Raw genomic sequence first — 23,187 nt, 5'->3', positions numbered from 1 at the left:
TTTATTAGGTGAAAAAAAAAAGAAAACCTTAAACTTATCAAAGACTAAAATGATAAGTATAAAAGTTAACATTGTTATTTGAAAGATACATAATTGTAAGGACTAAAAAATATGAAATTTCAAAAATTAAGTTTTGAAGGTGAAACTTCAAATATAAACTTTTACTGTTCGTTGACAAAAAAAAAAAAAAAAACTTTTACTGTTCAAAACGTGTTTGAGATTTTTAGGTTGTTCTTTACTGTTAAGGCATGTCAAAAGGGAAACTTTTTTAATGAAACACATAGAATGGGCTTTAAAGTCATATCCGAGCCCAGAAAAGGGAAACAATCTTTGTACAAGAAGCCCATATTCAAATCCACAAATGTGCAATCTTCCATTAGCGGGAGTTCTCGCACAATTCGAAACCCACAAAGAGATGACGTCATCCGATGACGTCCGTCTCCTCTCTCTAATCGAATCCTCCCACGCCGGCGACGTCTTCGCCTCCGTCTCCGATTACCTCCGACCTTTCTCCACTCTCCAATCAACTTCCCGCAAGGGAGACCCAGCGCTAAACCTCCGCTCCCTCGGCAAGCAGTTCCTCCCTTTCCTCAACAAATCGATCTCGCTTCTCCCCAAACGCCTCTCCAATCCCGACGAGGAATCTCGCGATTCGGCGAGAGATCTCTTCCGAGCGTACGAGCTCTGCTTGGATTGCTTAGAGTCGTTCTCCGCGCAGTTAGCTTGCAAGCCCCACACCGTTCAGCTTCAGCGGCTGAGAATGGTTTACTGTCTCGACGCTTGGGGGTTTCACGAGAGTGTTAATACTCAAGCGTTTAAGGTTCTGGAGAAGCTGAGAGGATCTAGCTCCCGGTTGCTGCCGGAGGTTAAAGACGGAGAGGCGGAGCTGGCGATGGTTGTGGTTGAGGCTGTGACGGCTATTTTCAAGGCTGTGGCGATGAGTCAGCAAAGGGATGATAAGATGTATAGAAAAGTAGTTCTCTTGCTTGATGAGGTTAGAGCTTGGTTCAGGTCAGTGTGGGATTATTATTATTATAGATCGGTGCTGCTTTCTTTTAAGAAGTAGTAGAGATTGAAGTTTTGTTACTGTGTAGGGTTTTAGATGCGAAGGCGTATGAGAAGTTGCTTAGATTGCTCGTGACGAATTTGGGTAAGTGTGCTGTTTCTCTGGTTAGAGAAGCTGAGCGTTTTGATTTGGACTTTGTGCGTTCTTTCTGCGACACGACTGTGAAGGAACATTATGATTTTGCAGTGTCTAAAGATCGAGTTTTTAAGGTGAATTTCTTCCTTTGATGTCTTCTTTTCTTTCTGCTGTTATCATCTAATAGATTATATTACATTAATTCCAATGCCATTTACAGTTTGCTCGAGAGATGCTTTCTGTTTTGTTTGGAGTTAAGGAAAGAAGAATGTCAGTGACCATTGACATTTCAATGTCTTTGCTGCGCAGCTTATCTTGCCAGCTCGAGGTTTGTACAAACGGCCTTGCATTGTATTGTAACTCTTCCATTTGTTGTGGTGTCACCTACTCTTGTGTCTATTGCTGGAACTGGGTGACTTTTAGGTTTCTGCTAGCTTCTTAGTTGAAGCTCTACCGCAGACTTGCAATGTCTTATAATACTCTGCTCCTTTTTTCAGGCTGAAACTGGTGAGGATATAGTGGATTTTGTCGAGCTAGTCTCTTACTGTGCTCACAAGTTTCGATCAGCAGAAGACATGTACTGCGTTAAAGTTTCAAAAAAGTTAAATGAGATGGCAGCTATTTTTTCCGAGGTAATTTATTCTCTTTGGCATGTAAACCCGCCTCAACTTATTCAGGGAGTTAGTTTATAGTTTTACTGTTTTGCAGGCAATACCACAACTTACTCTGATTCTTAGACTTTATTCGTCCGGGTTGTCCATCACGGTTTACGATTCCAAGTTCGGAGACATCAAGGTTAAAGATGCACCTGATGATTGGAAGATTCAAGCTTTGCTTGAGGATGAGACTAGATGTCATAGTTTAGTTTCTTTACTTGGTATGGTTGATAGTTACTCAGGGAATGAGGGCAACCAGACTGATCTATCATTGGTTGGTGGACATAGAAACTATACCAAGAAAACAAATGGTCGATGTACAGACATAAACAAGAAGGCTTATTCGGTACAATTTGTAGATGCCATGAAATTCTTGTGCCAACCGCTTGCGAACTTGATAAATTCAGTGAAAAGAAAGATTGTGTTGAACTCGGAGATGTCCTACGCTTCGGCTCATTTGTCTACTATTCATGATGCCTTTCTCCAATTTTGTGATGGGTGTCTCTTCCTTCAGAGGTAAGGTGACCATCATTTTCTCTCTTACGCTAAATTCTGTAGCTTTTAATCAGGATCGTGCTCTTCGTGAAGATTGTTTTGTTTGTCACATGGTGGAAATAACGTAAATATATTTGAGGGAATTTTAGAAGTTACTTCTTTCAAGTTGTTGATTTCATGCAACTGTAAATGCATTATTTGTCTACTATTTTCCCCCCTTTTTATCATGTTAATATGCAAAACATTGGCAGTTGAGATGAGGAGGTTCAAATCTTCAATGCGCTTGGATACTGGAAATTATGTTAATTATTTTGTGAAGTCTTTGTATGTGGGTTGAATGCATTTCTCACCTCTCCTTTGCCCACTTCTTAGATGCACGGCTGACAAGGGAGGTAGAGAAATTGACAATAATAAAGCTTTGCTAAACGTAGCTATGGCTGCTTTCATTGTCTCATTGAGAACCCAGCTTAAATTGGAGGTTTGGTATTTATTTGCAGTGCATATAATTCAATGGAAAGTATCTTGTTCAAGTTACCGAACATGTCATCATTATCTAACTTAGTGATCCAACATCTGCCTTTCCAGATCAGTGTCCATCTACTTGAGGGTGTAATTGACAGTCCATGGATCCGATCTCAAGAACTCAAGTATCTATTAGCGTCGCTATACAATGTTGGTGTCGTTTTGTACAGAAATAAGGAGCTAAAAAAGGTGGAGTACCTGCTTTTCGACTTCTTATATATTTTACATGCAAACAAGTAGAAGACTGGATAAAAATCTGCTCATGCTTTATGCGTTACAATGTATTTTACTTTTCTGCTTTATAATATATTCTTCCTTTACTTTTCTTCGTACATTTTAGAGAGTAAGTGTTCTACCTTGTAGGCATGTGAGGCGCTCAAGCTGTGCTCGAAGGCCTCATGGAGTTGTGTTGAACTAGATTGTCAGATGTTTGTAAATCAATCTAGTTCATCTAAAAATGACCTGGCAGAAGATGCCATTGTGGATTTTGTGGGCGAAACATGTAATAGGAGTGCATTCTACCTGGATGTACTCCAGCAATGTAGCAGATGTAAGATTAGACAGACTATCGTACAGATTCTAGAAAATTGGCTTTCAGCTGAACATCTGATGAGAAGGCTACCAGGGCCTGCGGCAGTTGTAAAACAGTGGGTTAAGGTAAATTGTTAATTACTTACTTTCCTTTGCATATATAATATCTTGAACTTCAAGCATCTGAATGTGCGCTGTCAACAGATAGAACGGGAATGTCACACGAATATGGATGCGGTTGATTCTTGTACAACTTTGTACTCATTGCTATCATCTTCCAAGAGACGGTCAAATAGGGCTTTTGGAAAAATTCTACAGCAGGTGGTTTCTAACAGCCTTTCAGTTATTGTTTGGATAAAGTTTGTACTTTACACATTTGTAAAATTTATGAAGATGATACTGGTATTCTTTTTAAATTTGCTTTTTTCTCTTCTCTATTAATGCTTGCAGGAGCTTCTGGCCTATGATGAAATGTTCTCTTTGAGCTCAAATCTAGGTCAACAAATGCGAATCGAAATAGCAGATATCCTTTTGAAGAATGTTTATGTCACAGAGGATATGCATATAGAGAGAGCAACAGTCTTAATATGGAAAGCAAGAATGACAAGGGCATCTGGAACTGAACATCAAGCTGACTGCATTCGTTTTCTATCAGAAGCAATCACTATATTGGTATACCTCTCACTACGTCAGAATTAACAGCTCGTTAATTACTTGAAATATTTCTTGACCGATTTCTTCTATGTATGAAAGTAGAGTGAGGTACATCATGGACCAAACAAAGGGGGTGATCCGTCTTCACACCAGTTACCTATTGCGTATTGCCTGAGAGCTTTTTGTACCCATGAAGCTGAACCAAACTCAAAGGTGCAAACATAAAAAATAGCCTCTAATTGTTAATAATTTATTTTTCATTTGGTGGTTTGTGGAGCACTTTTTAATTTAACTTCGGAATATTTTGCCTCGTCTCCTTTGCGCAGACAGTCTTTCAAGACATTAGCACTTCCCTAAATCTATGGCTGGGGATGCCAAGTCTAGAAGATAGTGGGGACAGTCTACCAACAGAGGACATAATTCCGTTACTTTACAATATTATCGATTTGATGTCATTGAAGGTATCTTTTTCCTATAATCTATCTGGATTATGGGTTTTTAGTGGCATACTGTATAGTACCTGCTTTATTTCTATCTGGCCCTTGATACCTTTTTCCATGTCTAGGGATGCACGGAGCTCCATCATCATATATACCTGCTGATTTTCCGATTATTTAAGCAGAAGCATGTCAAATTGGAGACCTGTCTTGCAATGCTGTGGGAATGTAGAAGGCTAAGTCACGCCTTATGCCCTTCCCCCATAAGTAATGCCTTTATCCTGAGCTTATCAGAGAATTGCGGTGACAAATCCACGTGCATGGATTTCTGGATAGATTGCCTGAAAGATTCAAAAGCAAAGCTAATTGGGTTCCAGCAGAACTTTCATGATTTATATAACGATTTCTTGCGTGCCTCCGTTAAGGATAAAGGCCCCTTTCAATCAGACATCACGATAGATGATATTACAGATGCAGCTTCAGAACTTATTTCAAGTGTAAGAAATTTACCTTATCTGTAAATTTTTTTGTCACCAAATATTATTCATGGTGATATCAGATTTTGCTAATGAATGTTATTTCAGGCCTCACTCTCTGGTCATTCATCTTTCGTAGCTGCATATCTCTATTATGATCTCTGTGAAAGGCTCATATCATTTGGAAAGCTTTCTGAGGTGAAATAATTATACCTATTTTACATTTTCTTCCACAAAATTTTTGCAATAAATTTTTGCCAGTTTCATTGTTGCAGTCTCTTGATGTTAAGCGGTTTTCTTATGCAGGCTCTTTCATATGCAAAAGAAGCCTATAGAATACGAACTCTTTTATTTCAAGAGAAATATAAGTATACAGCGGAGAAACAGCTGGAAAAACACAATGACGCAGGGAAAATATCAGAGATACGGACTTATAGCATAACAAATTTCCAAGTGTACAGATCGTTAGCAACTGATTTTTGGCCATGTGGAAATTTTTCCTGGGACATCAATCGTTGCTACTTAAGTTGTTGGAAAGTACTCCAATGTTATTTGGAAAGCACCCTTCAGGTTCTATTTATGCTCAGAGCTTCTAGTCTAGTAGGGTTTCATCACTTCTCTGTTTCTCAATTTGGTGCTAAAATGTGCAGGTTGGAATTGTTAATGAGCTGATAGGGAATGGGCTTGAGGCAGAATCCCTTCTATCATGGGGGAAAGCCATTTCATGCTCCCAAAGTCTATTCCCTTTTGTGGTTGCATTTTCTTCTGCTTTAGGTATGAACCCGCTATTTGTTCAATTGTATTGTCTATTCTTGTGTCTTTACTTAATCCTTTTGTCAGTAAGCCACTTGATTTGTTTTATTTTGTCGTCTCCTTTAAATTCGCAAGGAACGTTTTACCACAAAAAGCAGAGTCTGGATCTGGCAGAAAAGGAACTCCAAAATGCAAAAGAGATATTAAATGCTAATAAGCGAGATTTTTCGTGTGGAAAATGCAAACTGAAGCTAGAAGTTACATTGGATAAGCAGCTTGGAGAGATATCTCGAAAAAAACTTGAGAGAGTTTCCCAGACAGATGGATTCTTGCATGCTGAAGGCTTTTTTACTGCTGCCCTCGGGAAAGTCTGTTGTCCAGCATGGAAAAGCTGCATTAGATCTCACGGAGAAGAAATTCTTGAGGGAATAGCGATTGAAGAAAATGGAGGGGAAGTTTCAGGCAAAACAAAACTCGGTATAAATAAGGAGCCAACTGAAAGCAAAGGCTCTAGGAGGGGTCGGAGAGCGAAAAGTTCCCAAAATCGTGTGTCAAAGGATCATGATTTGATATCTGAGCCAACTTCAAGGTTGACTCGCTCAATGCGTCAGTCACTAAAAGAGCAATGCCAAACCCATATACTTGTGCCTGAAGTTGGTTCAAGGAAGGCTGGCTTCTGTGATAGATCTGATGGTTCTGGGTGTGAAAGGGTGTTCTTAGACACAAAAAACACAGGCCATGGCTTTTGCATTTGCTACAAGGGAAAATGTATGCAGTGCCTCTCTGAGAAAGTAACGGAAACTGGGTCTCTCAACACTTTAGTGAGTCTGAAATGGGAACTCTGCCATAGGAGGCTTGCGTCCTCAATACTTGTTGACCTCGGTATGCTCTTACCCTTTATGAATGTGCTCATGCAATATGAAGTTGGCCTTTTGACCGTTTCCTGTTGAAAACAATCTTATAGCTTAATGGGGTAGATGAGAACTGAGTTTCAGTATCTGTAGTAACCTTTAAATTCACCCATTGTTGATAAAAAATTAAAGGGTCATGGAAACCTTGAGAGACTTTCGAGCCAACACTAGTTTGATCTTATTCTCCATTTCTATGTTTGTGCTTTTTTTCTGGCCATTCCCCTGTTTAAGCATGACAGATGTGCCTGCCGCTCATTTGTTTATTCTCTGGCAAAAACATCGCAGTCACTGAGAATCGTTAGAAGAAGTGTATATCTGCTTACATTCTCGTTTTCCATTTCAGGAAAATGTTTGGCGGACTCTGGTAGAGTTCATATAGCTCATGAAGCACTACTGCATAGTATCTGTGTTTTATTTAAAAGTAACCGGTTCAGCCACAACCAACCTTCTGTCAGTCAGTTGCTGGAATTTATTGGGAAAGAAGCTACAAGGGATGTATTTGCCATTGATCGGGCAGTAATACTTTACAACTTGTGCTGGTTGAATTTGCGGAATTACCATTGCAGGGAGAGCAGGTATGTGTGACATCTATTGGTTGTACTCTTGTCAGTTTTGTCATGCTTAAGCTTTACCCTTTCTGATGCGAATTTTTGGTGGCATGATAAAAGTCATATACTGAATTGATCAAATATACCCTTTAATATTGTGTACATATCATCCTCCTTGGCCTCCTGATTGTTGCTTTTAACAGGTCTATTTGCTGTGATCTGTCTCATGTTCCTTTCACAAAACTGGTGTCATGGTTGAAGTTAGCATTTATACTCAGCAGAGAGGTTCCAATAGTATTTCAGAAGGTAAATGGTCAGCTTATTTGATGGCCCTCTGTTTCAGTCTTAATTACTCTCTGGTGTAATACTACTCTTCTCTTTTTTTGTTTCCCGCAGGTTTCAAGATTGCTTGCTTCTTTATACATGCTTTCTTCCTCAAGTGATGAATTCTCATTCGAATGTGATGGGAAGGAGCTGTCTGCAAGTCACTGGGTTTCATATTTCCATCAAGCCTCGCTTGGTACCCATATTAGTTACCAATTCATTTCGAATTTGAGCCGAAGACACAAATCACAGTGCCTATCAGATAAAGAGGTAAGAGACGGAAGTTGGAGAGGTATTTTCAACTTGTCAGTTGGTGGATTAACTCCTGTAGCCTCAGTATTATTGATGATATTTTATGTATTTTCAATTTCATATTTAGAAGTGCGTGTTGCTTCTCTTATCTGACATCTTGTATTTTCAGTGTACAGAAGCTACTTGCTCGAGTTGCATTGTTCCTGGGGCGTTGGACTTACCCAGGTATGAGATGAGTTACCTTAAGCAACTAGACATGCTGTATACTTTTCTGTTGGCTTACTCTATTTTCTTTCTTCCTTGCCACTGTAGGCTTGCTCCGGAGCGTACTCAAGATCTTGTACACTTTGCTGAAGAATTCTTTAACAATCTCCCAAGCTCAACAATCGTATGCATTAGTTTGCTTGGAGGCGCTTTCTGTCAATTGTTACAGGAGCTAATGCAAATCCGTTCACCTGTTTGTGCCTGGGTGCTCATATCACGCCTCAACTTGAAAAGTCAACCGGTCGCCACTCTCCTGCCTGTAGATTCGGTTATAGAAGGTACAAGATGAACTGCTTACTGGTTGATTTATTGAGTTTCCTATTTGTACTCATGATTTCTTTGGATCAGTAGACATGTCCGATGACAGCGGAAATCTTAGTTCTACGGAAGCGACTCAAGTCGAGAATTTGGAGAGTCGCTGGCTTTGTCCATGGGGTTCCTCCGTGGTAGATGATGTAGCTCCAGTATTTAGATCAATATTGGAGGAAAGCCACGCATCTTCGGGATCTCTCGTAGAAGACACGAGAGTGCATAGACATTCGTGGTGGGAAAAGAGAAAGAAACTTGATCATCATCTCAGGAAGTTCCTAAGGTTAGCTGGCTTTCTTCTATAACACGTGTACATATCTGTCTATTAAACAGTTCAGAAAAGATCGATCACTTGACGTATTTCTTGACATTTGTAATGTCATGCCACCAAAAGCTTTTATATCTTAATGTGTCTTCTTAAAATTTTAAACTATGACATAGACAGGACTCTTTGTAATCCATCTTATGAATCCGCAACTACGCACGAGTCTGCGTTTTTGTTAACAACTTTGGGTATCCACTCTTTTGTTCTAGGACTCTAGAAGATTCCTGGCTGGGTCCCTGGAGATGTCTGCTTCTTGGAGGCTTGTCAAACTTCAAGTTGCCTGACTCTGTACAGAAAAAACTGATTAAAGATCTCAAGTCCAAGTGCAAAATGGAAATAAATGAGATGCTTTTGAAGGTTATTCTTGGAGGTGGGATGGAAGACATTAAAGGAGAAGCATGTGTGGCACAGCTTTCTTTAAGAAATGGTTGCTATGTAGGTAGAGGGGGCTATCTTTATGAAGAAGATAGCTGTAAAACTCCTACTGCCGCGCCTAATATTTCTGAAAGCAGGCATGTGCTGGCCTTACAGCTGATACATGAAGCAGCAACCAAACTAGAGCAACAGGACGGACATGAAAATAGAGAACCTATCATTCTTGTGTTAGATCCTGAGGTTCAGGTTCGTCCCTATCGCTTTCCTGCATATGCATTACAACGTTTGACTGTCTGCTTAGTTTATCTGTTGCGATTGAAAGGCTGAACAACGTATATCTTACCAGTGAAATATACTGTAGTTTTTGCATGAGATCAGTCATTGTGTTTGATGAATGTAAAATATTGACAGACTTAGTTTTGAGTGTATTGGTTTCTATGACAAAGAAGAGTATATCTTTCCGTGCGTGTATAGATATGCTTAGCTGCAACTTTCTTCTGATTTTTGGTTAGATGCTTCCTTGGGAGAATATTCCAATATTAAGGAAACAGGAGGTATACCGAATGCCTTCTGTTGGTAGCATATCTGCTGTGCTAAAGAAGCGCTTTCTCCAAGAAGAGCCAGAAAGAGTTCATGCTGCTTCCTTCCCTCTTATTGATCCGCTAGATTCATTTTACTTGTTGAATCCTGGTGGTGATCTCAGCGAGACACAAGGAGAATTTGAGAGTTGGTTCAGAGATCAAAACTTTGAGGTAACATATAAATAGAGCCAGCATACTTGTAGTTAACCTTTTCCTTGTTGCTTATTTTTTATTTTTGCGTGTACTTTAAGGGGAAAGCTGGATCAGTACCAAGTGCTGAAGAGTTGACAGAAGCATTACAAAATCATGATCTATTTCTATATTTCGGTCATGGAAGTGGTATGGTGATTCCTTGAACACTCCTTAAAAAATTGTTTTTAGCCGTTTAATTGTTAAAGCAAATCTTTGATGCCATCATCGTTTACTTAGAGGTTGATTTTCTAATCAGATCTTCTACTGCAGGAGCACAATATCTGTCTAGTCGCGAAATAGAGAAGCTAGATAACTGTTCAGCAACTTTCCTAATGGGATGCAGTAGTGGTTCACTATGGCTAAAAGGCTGCTACATCCCACAAGGCATACCACTATCTTATCTCTTAGCTGGATCTCCAGCCATTGTGGCGAACCTGTGGGACGTAACAGACCGAGACATTGATCGGTTTGGGAAAGCGTTATTGGAAGCTTGGTTGAGAGAGAGGTCAGATTCTTCTTCTTCTCCTTCAGAGGATGGTTGCAGCCAGTGTGAGTTATTAGCTAACGAACTTGCAGCCATGAATCTGAAGGGCAACAACACCAAAAGGACAAGGAAGCCGTCTTCGCGTAACAAGGCAGCTCAATCGAATGTTGATAGGTCAGGAAAGACTGAGTGCAACCACAAGCATGGACGCAAAATAGGTTCGTTCATGGCTGCGGCTAGAGAAGTGTGTACGTTGCCATACTTGATTGGGGCTGCGCCGGTCTGTTATGGTGTACCAACTGGTATCACAAGGAAAAAAGGAGTTGAAGCTCTTCTTCCTTCATCTTCATCTTCTTGAGGGTTCTATCCAACACAAGGGAAAGAAAGAGACTTATTCCATCTCTCTTTTTTCTTATTTCTGATCAAAGATTATCACATGTTTTACAATTCTCTTAGAATTTCATGTTATATAAGTGTTAAGTCATTTACAGATCAATTTGTGTGTATTTAACATACATTGATTATTCAGGTTACAGCTATAAAAAAATTTGTTTTATGAATCGACTGTTATATATCAGCTTCATCACACTGTCTCGTCGAAGTAGAACATGTGAACTATATGACATTTAACATCTTGGTAGAGTGTTGGTCAGCCATCGAACGTTAGATGAGTATGATACAGCTGAATTCAAGCTATTTGAAGGTATGTTTATCTTCTTATCGTTTTCTTTTCAACAGATATATTAGGAAAAGAGGGATTCTCACAATGAACTGAATACACCTTACTTTTGATACAATTGCATAAAGTATTCTCAAAATATTCATACATTCATTGATTCCATTTACACGATTGAATCAAAATTCACTACAAAAATTTGACTAAAGAAACAAAATTACAAAGGACCAAGGAATGAAACCAAGCAAGAATCGAAAAGCTCTGATTGATTTAGCTAAATCTATAATTTATTTGTAAACCCAAACAATCAAAATCAATGGAAAGAAAAAGAAGCTAACCTTTACAGGGCAAGGAGGAGAATTTACATTCATGATTGTACATATGCCATCTTTGGACCATCGTTGGACTGCTTTCACTTCTTGTACTGAAGAAGAAGAAGACATGTGACTGCTTCTTCATTGATACCTGCAGAGATATTACACACGTTTACACATCTGATGACTAACATTCATCCCTCTTCAATAAGTCTCCCTTCAACACACAACTTATCACGAATAGAATGCTTGGTCATTTGGTGTGTAATATTTCACAATTCTCCTGAAGTTTACGCAGAAGAAATGTAATCAAACGCTATTTTGGTTTCGTTAATGACTTAATGTTACATTGTAGTTTAATTGGTATCTTGTGGTTGGATATTTTTGAGGTAAGTTTCGTTTAGATATTAAGGTAATTCTTCTGCGAGTTTTGGAATTTTATTCGTCACTGAAATTTTGGTAGGTTTTGGTACAAGAACATACTCTGCACCAAGAGGTCCCTGGTCATGTTCTTCATGTTAAACATCACAAAAGACAAGCAGAAGCTTAGGAGACGAAAGAGGATAAAATGGGCATAAGTTTCTTTCTGTCTTCTTATGTTTTGTGGAAAGACGAGAAAACGTATATGGTTGTACTAAAAAGTAACAAGAGTATGTATGTAAAATGAGTCTTGTGTTTTCTTATACCTTCTCAACACTTTTAGGATAAAATCTAAATTTCTGATGTTATGAGGACTTTGTTATCATTGAAATCACTTTAAAGTACCTCAAAACCAATGTCTTCAGCCAACTCTTGTTCCTGCAACTCCATCGCCATTTTAAGATCGGGACTGCGTATAACCAAGAAAATGAACTTATTGAAAATGATTATAGGTTTAGACATAAAGGGGAAAATGGTCTAAAAAGATCAGAGATCAGAATACATACTCAACCTCCATGCCTTCTTTTGATGCACTGTTGATGCTGTAGATATAATCCTGATAAAGCAAAGATCCAAAATTAGTAAACGCCAAGAACGTGTTAAGAAATATTCTGGAAGCAGGAGAGGAAGTGTGTTCATACCGCAGTACTACTAAGTGCATTTTGTTGATCCCAGTTGCCACTCTCACACTTGAAGACCTTGAAGTCACCATCCACGAAAACTGAATCGCCATTCACCTGACAATTTTGAAACCATACAACATAGCAACTAGTAATCAGTGAGACTTTAAAATACACCAAAACTCAGTCTTTTCTCTACAAAATCTAGCATATACATAATTCGCTAATACCTCGTTTAGTTTCTCCCAAACCAAGTCTCGCTCATTCAAATAGCCTTGATCAGTAACCAGATTATAGAGTTCATTGCCATACTGCAAAATGAAAAAAGAAGAGAGATCCAATCAGAGTTAACCTTCTAGACTGTTATCTGTTAATGTATAAACTCTTGAAATCGTGCCTCAAAGTCATCAATCCTGCAAGCAAGCAAACATTTGCGGTTAACAATTATGAAAATCTCTATTACTAAACAGAGGATACAGAGGATTAATTTAACCTCCTGAATCTAATATTGACATTAATGCCATCCGCCAAACGTGGAAGGAGATTAACGGCATCAGCGATTCTCTGTTGCTGGTTCTCAGTAAACTCATCATCATCGTTCTGCCATTCATGTATCATCATCATCATCATCATAATCATATGGTCAGAGATTAAGATAATGAAGTAAATAAAAACTTTACATCAAACAGTACGTCTGCCACGAGACTCAGCAGCCTCTCTTGAGGTACTTGGAATCGCTCAGGATATAGATTCATCTCGTTTCTCAAGAGCAGAACGTTACCTGTTGCGAAATCAAGAAAACGATGCGAGAATCACACTATCTTCGATTGATCAACACTTGAAACATAAGCGATCGAAGATACAGCCGATTCGCACTTGATCAAAGTTCGTAAACCCTAGCGAAAGCGAAAACTGAAGGGAGAGAAAGAAGAAGAAGAAGAGGCGCGTACAAATGGCGATCAGAGGACAAGGTCCGTTCTCGTTCTGGAGAACGATCTGCCGATCTCGCTTACGAAACTTCATCTCCTTCGTCTTGTGAGTGAGATTCTTCGGAGCTTCGTTCTGCGAGGAGGCCGGATTCGTCTGCTTCTTTTTGGCGGGAAAATCCGAAGTCGGAGGAGGAAGTTGGGAGAAATCGATCGCCATTGACTCTTCCTTCACAAAGTGCTTTGATGAATCGTCTCCTCTTACGTCAAAGTCAGTTTCAATCGAAGAAGATGATTTTTTTCCTTTTGTGGAATTTATGAAGAAATTGATTCAAAGCTAAAGGAAGAGTGAAGTAAGCAACGAGAGTATTGATTTTCGAAAGGTTTGGCCACGATACAAAACCGGGACTAACCAAACCGAAATTAATAGCATCTATGGTTTACTCAACCGCTTACAGAGATATTGACTTCACATTCGAGACTACTTTATTTTACACTCCACATTAATTTACAGTAAAATCTTTTCTACATTCACTTCAGTTTCACTACAAAAATAGGTAATCTTGTTTACTACTCATTATTATTTTTTCTTTTGCTTCAAAGTAAAATATAATTTAATTAGAACTCAAAGTACTATATTTTAAAATAAAAAAAAAAGAAATATAGTACATTGTAAATTATCTTACTTTACCGTGTTAGCTCAGGCTTTGGTTACAACTTACAACAGTTGAAGATTTCCATTTTTATAAGAAAAAAAGGTAATTTCACTTAATTAATTGGTTAAACTAAATTTAAATCTAATATAATCATTTTTTTATAAAATATAGATTTTTGTCTCACTCTATTGGTTCATTTGTATTTTGTAAGTTTTTATACGTAAAATCTATATCTATTAATTTCAGTGTATTAAATATCTTGTTTTTCATTAAGTCTTTGAAACTATATACACATTAAATTAGACTAAATAGACAGTAAAGTTTAAACCCTTCTTATAAAATAAAATCTAAACAAAAATATTTTTTTGGAAAAAAGACTGTAGAAGCTCTAGACGGATATTTTTTTCCTTCTAAAGCATTTTTTTGAAGCAATCATGCTTTAATTTTCAAAAATGAATTTTATAGCAAAAAAAAATTAGAAAAGAAAATATACTAGTTCTGGAAATCAGATTTTCTATAGCTTTTATTTTAGTGCTTTGGATATCTTTCCAAAGAAATCACAGCAATTTTTTAAAAAGTTACAGGCAAAATATCTACAGCATAAATCTTTAAAAGAAAAAAAAAACAAAGTTACATCACTAACCAATCAACCCCATTATTTACTATATCTTTTTGTCAACTAGTTATATCATTTAGTTTTTTTTCTAAATATATCTTTCTACAATGAATTGAACCAATAAATTTGAGGTTAATTGGGCATGCTGTATCCTCTTGTTATTTGTATATATATGTAGAAATCATCATTATAGGATTTCCTAAGACTTCAATTAAATCAAACTCTCTGTTATTATATCTTCTTTCTCCTCTTTTCTTTTGATCAGTCAAAATTTAATACAATGAGATCGGAATCTGAAACACTAGTAGATCAGCCAAAACCCCTTACACTAGAAGAGATGAAACAACGAAAAGGGGACCTGATAACATGCTTCGTAGCCTGCTATTTTGTCCTCTTGATATGTTGCTTTTTGATACTTCTCAGTATGCTAGTGCCCCAAATCAAAATAGTTCATATGAGTTTTACAACCGAGCTTAATAATAATAGTACAACACAACAAGTTCATTATCTTCCTCTAGTTAGTGCTAGATGGGATTTACTGATAAGAGTGCCCGGAAAACTTGTTGGTGATTACATATGCCTCCAAGGAAACCTCCAAGCCTCTTTCCTTTACAAGAATGTTACTCTTGTTACTTCCTCTGTCCAAAGGTTTTACTGGAAGTTCATTTTTTTGTTGGTAGTTATTATTGTTTGAAACCATTTTAGCATCCTGATTTCAAATCTTATGTATGATTTATTCGTAGTTACGGGAAACTCGAAGTAGGCGTGCCTCAACTTCTCAATATTTCTGCGGTTGCTACTGAAGAAGATTTAGGAGGTGCAGCTGGCATGGGAGAGATTATGGAGGCTATAAAAGAGAGGACTGAATTGCGGTTTGGATCGCGGTTGTCACTTACGGATTGTAGGGAGGAGACAGAGGAAGGTGCACTGAGCTATGACTGTGAAGACACCATGTTGAAGTTTGAGCAAGGCTCAAATCATATTAAGGCGACTACTTTTGGGAAGCACGCAAGTTGCATTGTTAATCTTTAGTTTGCTAAGTTGTTAAGTCATCACTAAATTTGTGATTTACCTAATACTTTCATTCGGATTTGGCTTCTTGATTTTGTTGTCGTTATTTGAATTTTCTGATGAACTTAATGTTTGTAATAATATAGATGGGTCTTGAGCTAATCTTGAATTTACCCAAACCGGAGTTGCTGTTGTAGCTCGTATATTGGCGCATGTACTAACTGACCATCAAGCATATAAAATCAAATGCAATAGTACTATATTAAAAATTAATACTGTCATTCGTTTTAAGCCTGATAGATGCCATGTTGACAATTTTAGTCCAGTATTATCCAACATTAGATATATCAGTGTGTTATGCATTATAGAATTTGATTCCGAATGCTTAAGCATACATACATTAGGCGAAAATTTGACCACCCAACAATATTTCTGCCAGAAAAGTACAATATATACATACTTTTATCAGGCAATCAACTGTTGATATACCATACTCATTAATGTCTCCATCCGCTAATATTATTATTTTTTTTGAAAAAATACTATTAATTTGAACCATATAACCACTTAGCACAAACTTAGCTGTGATCTAATGATCATATTATCAATTTACATTGATGCTGACCTCATAATTAGTCTAAGAATCAGCAACATATGATGAAACTCAACAAAAAGAAATGAGTGCGTTCGTAAAAGAACATATGACCTTGGCAGTAGTTGGGAATCAGATCATTTGATGTAACTACTACGTATACAAGATCTGTTTCGTTGGGCAAGTGATATTATCATTATAATTATTTGTAAAAGTTGGATAGGTTTCTTGTTTTTAATGTAAGTAAAGGTAATTTTTAAGACCAAAAAAAATATAAGTAAAGGCAAAATCCCCAATACTGAGCTCAAATTGTGAAAACGATGTGGTCCTTGCAGCGTGCGACACCTGTACCGAGATGTGAAAAGATGAAAAATGCTAATGTTAGTATTTAAATGTATTAGTATTAGCTTAATAAAAAAGCATCCAATAGTGGATAACCACTTGGTCACGCAGACTAGTTATTATTACAATAATAAAATGACTAAAAAACGCCGGGAACGAATAAAGTAAAAGCAAGAAAGCGCACCAAACAAAGTAATGTTAATAAATTACGATGGTTTTAGTAACTTTTTGTCCTAAACTTTTACCCATTTACTTCAAAAATTAGTACTAATACAATTTGTTTTGATTAAATAATTAAGCACATCTTGTCCGAGAGGAGCTGGCAACCGACAGAGATGCTGGTTGTCCACAGATGTACTGGGGAAACTCACTTTGACGGACACCGGATCTGTAGGTTGTCAGTTAACATGGACACGTGTTAAGATCTTATAGTATATCTCTTTTTGTACACATCTCATTTTATATCTACAAGACCCAATAACTTCACTTCTTTCTTGCAGAGATGCCTAAATCTGCAACTACACCAAGAGCATCATTTACTAATCCCATAATAATGTATCACGAAATACTATACCAGAATGTTATAAGTAATCTGATTTTATCACATCCTACTATATAAAAGGAGCTAAATCCTAGCTTTTCTAAAGGTGCCACAAGGTCAAAATAATCTCTACCTATTAAACTGCCATGTTACTAGCGGACTGGGCTTCAAATTAAAATTGCAATAAAAGATTTGGACTTCGATGTCGCTTACAAAATTTTCGGTTTGTCTACGATTTGCCGGTGAGCCAGGTAAAGAAAAATCTCGCAGCCCAACCCATTAACCCAAATCGCCGTCTTCGTAAAACTATTTTCTTCCGACAATTACTTATTTCAACTGTCAAACTATTTTCTTTTGAATTTTCTATTTATTCAGATAATTTATTATTTCTACTGTTTTCTTTAACAATGTGTGAACCGGCTAAGTTTCCTTTCATCTTAAAATTGTCCGCCCAAGATAACACAATCCCTTCATTTCATACACAGTCACTATAAATTTCTAAAAAAAAATCCTAAATTCTACTATCAAACCCACCCAACAAATTTACAAATAATTATGGGCCAGACTACTTTAATTTTTAAATAACCATGTCAATAATATTTAAAACAAACAAACAAACCATAACTATGTTCACTTCAAAAAAATATAAAATTAATAAAAGATGGGCAATACAAAATAATTATCATTCTTATTTGTGTAGAACATGCAGCAGAAGATCAAAACAATTGGGACGACACCCTCGAACCGCATCCAATAATCGTTAGGATCATTAGGATGTGGCCCATCACAAATCACAAAAATAAAAATGCTTTCTAGGAACAATTTTCATTTGTCTTGACATTCAGGTTTGTCTTAAAAATACTTACTTTCAATTATTCCAACTACATTTCAAATAATGGCTTTTAACCACTAAACATGAACAAATAATGGAAGGGATGGTGTCTGTTTCTACGTCTGACACAATCTACCAACGCTTCGAGAAAGGGAAAATTTATCACATTAGATATTTTAATCTTCTTTCCAATAACCAACAGTACAGGCTTACCGTTCAACCATACATAATCAATATCAATGAGACAACAATTATTACACTGATTCAAGAAAACATTTCACCGATCCCTTCATACATATTCCGGTCCCAACGCTACCACCAGTTGATCAGCTTAGCAAATGCAACCAACTTCCTCCCAAAAAAAACCAATAGCTCTCTCACATACAAATAAATACTAAATTTTTGTCCCTAAAACCAAATTATTCCTACAGATGTTGTTGGCCGCATATGCTTCATCTAAGGAAGTGATTTATATAACCACTACACATATTCAAAAATCATCATTGGATTGCGTTTAGACATGTACTAACTTTTTATTAAATAATAATTGATTTACAACTAAACAAAATATAATACAATAATTATTTGTAGATCAAAATTGGTACGTCTAACTTTATGGGACAAGGAAGCGTCGAATTTCAGGGAGTTAAATCACATATATACCAGGAAAAACCAAATTGTAATCATCACAAGTATCATTCCACGGTTACATGAAGGTAATAAACTAAACATAAAGTTTATGTCAAAATAAATGCTTACATATATTTGACTTTTTCAGGAAAACTATCACTCACAACCACACATGGATCCCGCTTCTACTTTGACAACGATATTGGTATCATATAACGCTTCCAAAAGAGGAATAAACTGATATCCTAAGCCTCATAGCAAACGACACCAGCCAACTTTTAAAAAATTTACGTTACCACTTCCTATGTCAATTAAATAGGCACACTCAAATACTATTTTCTCTTACGAATATTGAATTCCTCAAAACAATTTATTATTCAAAAACTATGTCAACGTCTTCGCATTATAAAATAAACAAAACATAACTTATCCTTTCAGAAACTTCACAACTCTCAATTTTAATTGAACTGGACTTTTATTAAACATGTAATCCGCGCGAAGCGCGGACACCGACCCTAGTATGTATAAACAGATACATATATACACGCGTCGTACTATGACAAGACCAAGTGTACAATTTAATAACTTCTAAATTGAAAAATTAAAATCCAGGAGAATTATTTTTCACAATAATGAAATCAAACTTGTTATCTATTGGAAGCTTTTCTATTCCCGCAAAGAATTATTACACAATGTTATAAAATTATATGTAGTGGCCTTCAAATGAATTTAAAGTTTTTACCAAAAGAAGAAATAAATTACGTAATGCTGTTTCTAAAAATAAAAGTGCAATATACTAGACTACTAGCGAGTCAGGTCTAGGTTATATAGATCACTATAGGCATAACATAAAATGGCAAATTTAATAAAAAGCATCGAAATAATAATAATAATAAAGACGATTACCGAATATTAAGCATAAAAATATCAAATTTTATTTTGTTTTCTCTCTCCCCTCATTCATGATAAATCTAGGGTTTCTGAGAGAAGTTCCCAGAAATCTGTATCACACACCTTCCTCCCACAATCTCTCTTCTTCTCTTTATCTACCTCTACCAATCGATAAGATTAATAGATATAAATATACACACAAATAGAAAAACACATCAATCCAACCGCATACACATACAAATCAAGAGGTTAAATCTTGAAATCTTTAAGTTTTTCGTTGATCCATTGATTTCTATTTATTGCAGAAATAGCTTCCTTTTTCCTTCTACAAGTCGATTTTAGTTTTAAGATGTCATCCTTTTCGCTGTTCATGTTATTGTGAACCATACATAGTTCATCTAATTAATTTTAACATTTAGATAGTATTCTTAATTGTTTGACAAAAAAAAAAGATAGTATTCTTAATTATTTTATAGAGTGAAATTAATCTGTTTTGTGATTAAACTAAAAAGCAGAAGATTATTTTTGATTAGGACTAAATAAGGATGGTGAGGGGAAAGACTGAGATGAAGAGGATAGAGAACGCAACGAGCAGGCAAGTGACCTTCTCCAAGAGAAGAAATGGACTTTTGAAGAAAGCCTTCGAGTTATCAGTCCTTTGTGATGCTGAAGTTGCTTTGATCATCTTCTCTCCAAGTTCCAAACTCTATGAGTTCTCTAGCTCTGGGTACGTACATATGTGTATCTTATCCTCTTCTCTATTTTATCCATCTACTTGAGCTAAAACTCACCGATCGATTAGGATTTAGGGGTAATCCGGTCCGATGTTATTACCATAGATTCAATGGATTAAATTTGGTTATGTGATTGTCAAAGTCGTGATAGAGAGTGTTTCAGTGGTGATTTTTGTTATTAAAAGTAGATCGGAGAAAGAAACTGGAGTACTTTTGTAGGATTGTAGTTTAGTAACCAGATTTACATGGCACTGCAACTTATGATGTATATATATGTGTGTGTGTGTATATGTATATATGTGTACTTGTGTGAGCCATCCGCTTCTTGCTGTAGATGACTTGATCTATCCGACTAACACACACACACACGCACACTCTCTCTCTCTCTCTCTCTCTAATAAGATATTTTCGATCTGGAAACTTTAATGTTTATCCATTTATAAGTATAACAAAGAAAAGTCAATGCTATCCTACATATGATATCTAGTTAGTTTTTCTTTTTGAGCAAAATCGAGTTAGTTTCTTATATGTGAGTTTTGAGCATAGTAGTAGTGTCCTCTAGTTACTCAAACTAGGCCTATATGTTTTTATCAGAATGCTCATGAATTTGGCAAAATACCATACTTGGAAGTACCAGTATGTTTCCTTATTTAGACATGTTACAAGTGTGTGTGTGTGTGTGTGTGTGTGCGGTTCTCTCTATAGGTAATTATATATATAATATACACATTAGTATATACATATATGTTTTTTTTCTTCTTACGAACGTTTGAAAATAATGGATGGATTACTCATTTATGTATGAACAGACATGTGTAAGCATGGTGAGTACATGATGTAAAACATTTGTACTCTGATAAATATGCGAGGCTACATGCTTCTTTTGATATGTGTGTATATGAATGTATTATCTAAATGTGTGTATAAATATGTGAAAGTGTGGCAACAAAGAGAGATTTTGCTTCACTTTTCACACACAAACGCTTTACTTCAGCAATGACAGTGAAGGAGTCAGCGCATGTGTGTAGATCAGAATTATATTCATTCTATGTTTTCTCTTATTTTTATGTATTTAATTTAGTTATAATTTTACTGATCATTTTGTTTGATGCTGATTAAACATATATATAGAGTAAAACGATTAGACACTTCAAGAATATACGTGTACTCACGTGTCTTTTGAGCAAAGCCAAGAGAGGTTAATCACAATTAACTAGGCATTCTTAACCACATAATCATAGTGTTAACACAGTGTTTAATTATATTTAAAGGGCCAAGGTTATTTATTTCAGCATCGATTTGAGCATGTCCATGTGCATCTATATATACAGTCTGTATGTATGTGTTGCTATGGTATTTACTATCTTTTGCGTTTTGAAGTAAATGGGAACAAATCTTTACATAGAACAAGAGGAACGAATTTTCTGTTTTCATTTAATCAAATGAGAAGATTTTGTTTCAAAATTAGAGGGTATCCGAAACGAAAAATGGTCAAAATATATTAGTCATATATATAACATATTATCCTCGAACATATGAGATCATATCCTAACTTTTGGTAACAATGCAACTAAGCATTATTTACATGATTAATTCTCTTTGTTTTTCTTATCACAACATGAGATCATATCCTAATTAAGTTTTGTTTTTGACTCTCTTTGGTTTTCACTTAATTATTTTCAGCATCGCAAAAACAATAGAACGATACCAGAGACGAGTCAAAGAAACTGGAGTTAACCACAAGAGAGATGATAATTCTCAGGTAATCATAACTCTTTATGATTCTTTGATTTTAGTTATGCTTCGAATTAATTCTCATTCATATTTTGGTTGACAGCAAGCAAGAGGCGAGACATATGGTTTAACAAAAAAGATTGAGCAGCTAGAGATATCTAAACGGTTTGGAACTGTTAATATCGGATGAGCAAATTACTTACTGATATGAATTAGAAACTGTCATATCATGTAACTTGTATATCAATTGCAGCAAATTGCTTGGAGAAGGTATTGATGCATGTTCTATTGAGGAGCTGCAACAGTTAGAGAATCAATTGGAGCGAGGCTTGACCAGGATAAGAGCCAAGAAGGTAAATCTTATTGACAATCACACTATGAATGTATATATGAAAACTTTTATGTAGAACAATACATGTCCTTCTATTAAACATCTAATATGCTATTTAATTTTGGTCTGTGGAGTTCCATGCTTGAGTATATCGTTGCTGTCTATGTGCATGATTTGCATGCCTTCACTAATGATGTTATCAATCTCAAGATAATATTGTAATAAAGAGTATCTACAACGCAACTACATCTAGTGTGGATATATGGCTTAAAGATTCATTGGAATGTACATGCGATTAAGGTGTATATATTCACTAAATTATTTAACTATGCAAATTTTTGCTTACATATATTTGTATATTCAATTGTTTTCAGTACCAACTACTCCGTGAAGAAATTGAGAAGTTGAAGGAAGAGGTAAACCAAAATTCACATTTACTCTTATTATTTCTCTAATACGTATGAACATAACTATTTATATACTGATATAAGTAAGTAATGTTTTTTTTTTTCTGAAACACCAGTAGTAAGTAATGTTTAATTTCGATTTTCAATACTTCAAGTAAGAAAAACTTCTCTGTTCCTTGTCAAAATCTTAGGAGAGGAATCTCATCAAGGAAAATAAAGAGCTGAAGGAGAAGGTATACATATGTTTTCCTCTAGTGGTAAATGTTACTACTGTAATGAAATGAAAACGTTAGCTGATTAAGAGCTTTGGTGAATTGTAAATAAAAGTTGCATGGGATGGGAGCAATAGTAGTAGCATCATCATCATCAACCTTATCATCAGCAGAAGTGAACATGGATGACAATGGCAACATGGAAGTGGAGACCGGTTTGTTCATTGGACCTCCTGAGACAAGACAATCGAAGAAAATCCCTCCTCAAAACTAATCATCAAGAACGTGTGTTATGTATGAACCTTGTTATATATATTTTCTTCCAAAAGTCTGAGATGTCAATAAGTTAAATACCTATTACATTGTGTATTTAACTGGTTAAGGAGTTAAAATAAAAATGTGTATTTAACTGGTTAAGGAGTTAAAATAAAAAAAAAATGTTTCATGTAAACCGAATAGGTTAACCATTAGG

At 36.1% G+C, this 23,187-nt stretch overlaps 4 protein-coding genes and 1 long non-coding RNA gene across 9 annotated transcripts; 3 read left to right on the top strand and 2 right to left on the bottom strand.

Moving 5' to 3' along the window:
• The first annotated feature begins 377 nt into the window (after positions 1-377).
• LOC106440619 (separase-like) lies at positions 378-10,790 on the top strand. 5 transcript variants are annotated; one of them, XR_007316488.1, is made up of 28 exons: positions 378-1,011; positions 1,095-1,275; positions 1,362-1,469; positions 1,639-1,773; positions 1,850-2,313; positions 2,665-2,770; positions 2,878-3,003; positions 3,178-3,471; positions 3,550-3,666; positions 3,796-4,017; positions 4,102-4,212; positions 4,326-4,460; positions 4,565-4,933; positions 5,021-5,110; positions 5,219-5,482; positions 5,563-5,686; positions 5,801-6,547; positions 6,920-7,151; positions 7,328-7,430; positions 7,521-7,718; positions 7,870-7,925; positions 8,013-8,242; positions 8,313-8,556; positions 8,808-9,219; positions 9,486-9,725; positions 9,806-9,893; positions 10,003-10,251; positions 10,323-10,612. XR_007316488.1 is itself a non-coding variant. In XM_048740971.1 (28 exons), exons 1-28 carry the CDS (start codon positions 416-418, stop codon positions 10,375-10,377), a joined length of 6,282 nt encoding a protein of 2,093 aa, XP_048596928.1. In that variant the 5' UTR covers positions 378-415; the 3' UTR covers positions 10,378-10,612. The 5 variants fall into 5 exon arrangements, 4 of the variants coding, with proteins under 4 accessions (XP_048596928.1, XP_048596925.1, XP_048596929.1 ...); XM_048740971.1 differs by having other exon boundaries at positions 10,017-10,251; XM_048740968.1 differs by having other exon boundaries at positions 10,017-10,790.
• A 249-nt stretch (positions 10,791-11,039) lies between these two features.
• Positions 11,040-12,612, bottom strand: LOC125575441. The gene is made up of 5 exons (XR_007316497.1): positions 12,491-12,612; positions 12,282-12,377; positions 12,147-12,196; positions 11,986-12,049; positions 11,040-11,371 (listed from the first exon to the last, which is right to left on the bottom strand). It is a non-coding gene; the product is annotated as an uncharacterized LOC125575441 (long non-coding RNA).
• Positions 12,613-12,630: 18 nt separating this feature from the next.
• Positions 12,631-13,609, bottom strand: LOC106440654 (ubiquitin carboxyl-terminal hydrolase MINDY-1-like). The gene is made up of 4 exons (XM_048735534.1): positions 13,211-13,609; positions 12,941-13,041; positions 12,754-12,860; positions 12,631-12,673 (listed from the first exon to the last, which is right to left on the bottom strand). The coding sequence occupies exons 1-4, from the start codon at positions 13,404-13,406 to the stop codon at positions 12,631-12,633; spliced, it is 447 nt and encodes a 148-aa protein (XP_048591491.1). The 5' UTR covers positions 13,407-13,609.
• Positions 13,610-14,334: 725 nt separating this feature from the next.
• LOC106358666 lies at positions 14,335-16,996 on the top strand. Its single transcript, XM_013798489.3, has 2 exons — positions 14,335-15,106; positions 15,202-16,996. Exons 1-2 carry the CDS (start codon positions 14,739-14,741, stop codon positions 15,488-15,490), a joined length of 657 nt encoding a protein of 218 aa, XP_013653943.3. The 5' UTR covers positions 14,335-14,738; the 3' UTR covers positions 15,491-16,996.
• Positions 16,997-19,159: 2,163 nt separating this feature from the next.
• On the top strand, positions 19,160-23,126 carry LOC106358676 (agamous-like MADS-box protein AGL19). Its single transcript, XM_048740963.1, has 8 exons — positions 19,160-19,545; positions 19,831-20,024; positions 21,715-21,793; positions 21,869-21,930; positions 22,019-22,118; positions 22,471-22,512; positions 22,695-22,736; positions 22,831-23,126. The coding sequence occupies exons 2-8, from the start codon at positions 19,843-19,845 to the stop codon at positions 22,987-22,989; spliced, it is 666 nt and encodes a 221-aa protein (XP_048596920.1). The 5' UTR covers positions 19,160-19,545; positions 19,831-19,842; the 3' UTR covers positions 22,990-23,126.
• The last annotated feature ends 61 nt before the right edge of the window (positions 23,127-23,187 follow it).

The sequence above is a fragment of the Brassica napus genome, chromosome A1 (assembly GCF_020379485.1).
Source record: "Brassica napus cultivar Da-Ae chromosome A1, Da-Ae, whole genome shotgun sequence".
NCBI lineage: Eukaryota > Viridiplantae > Streptophyta > Magnoliopsida > Brassicales > Brassicaceae > Brassica > Brassica napus.
Note: the sequence above shows the minus strand (reverse complement) of the source record. Positions and strands in the feature narration are given on the sequence as shown.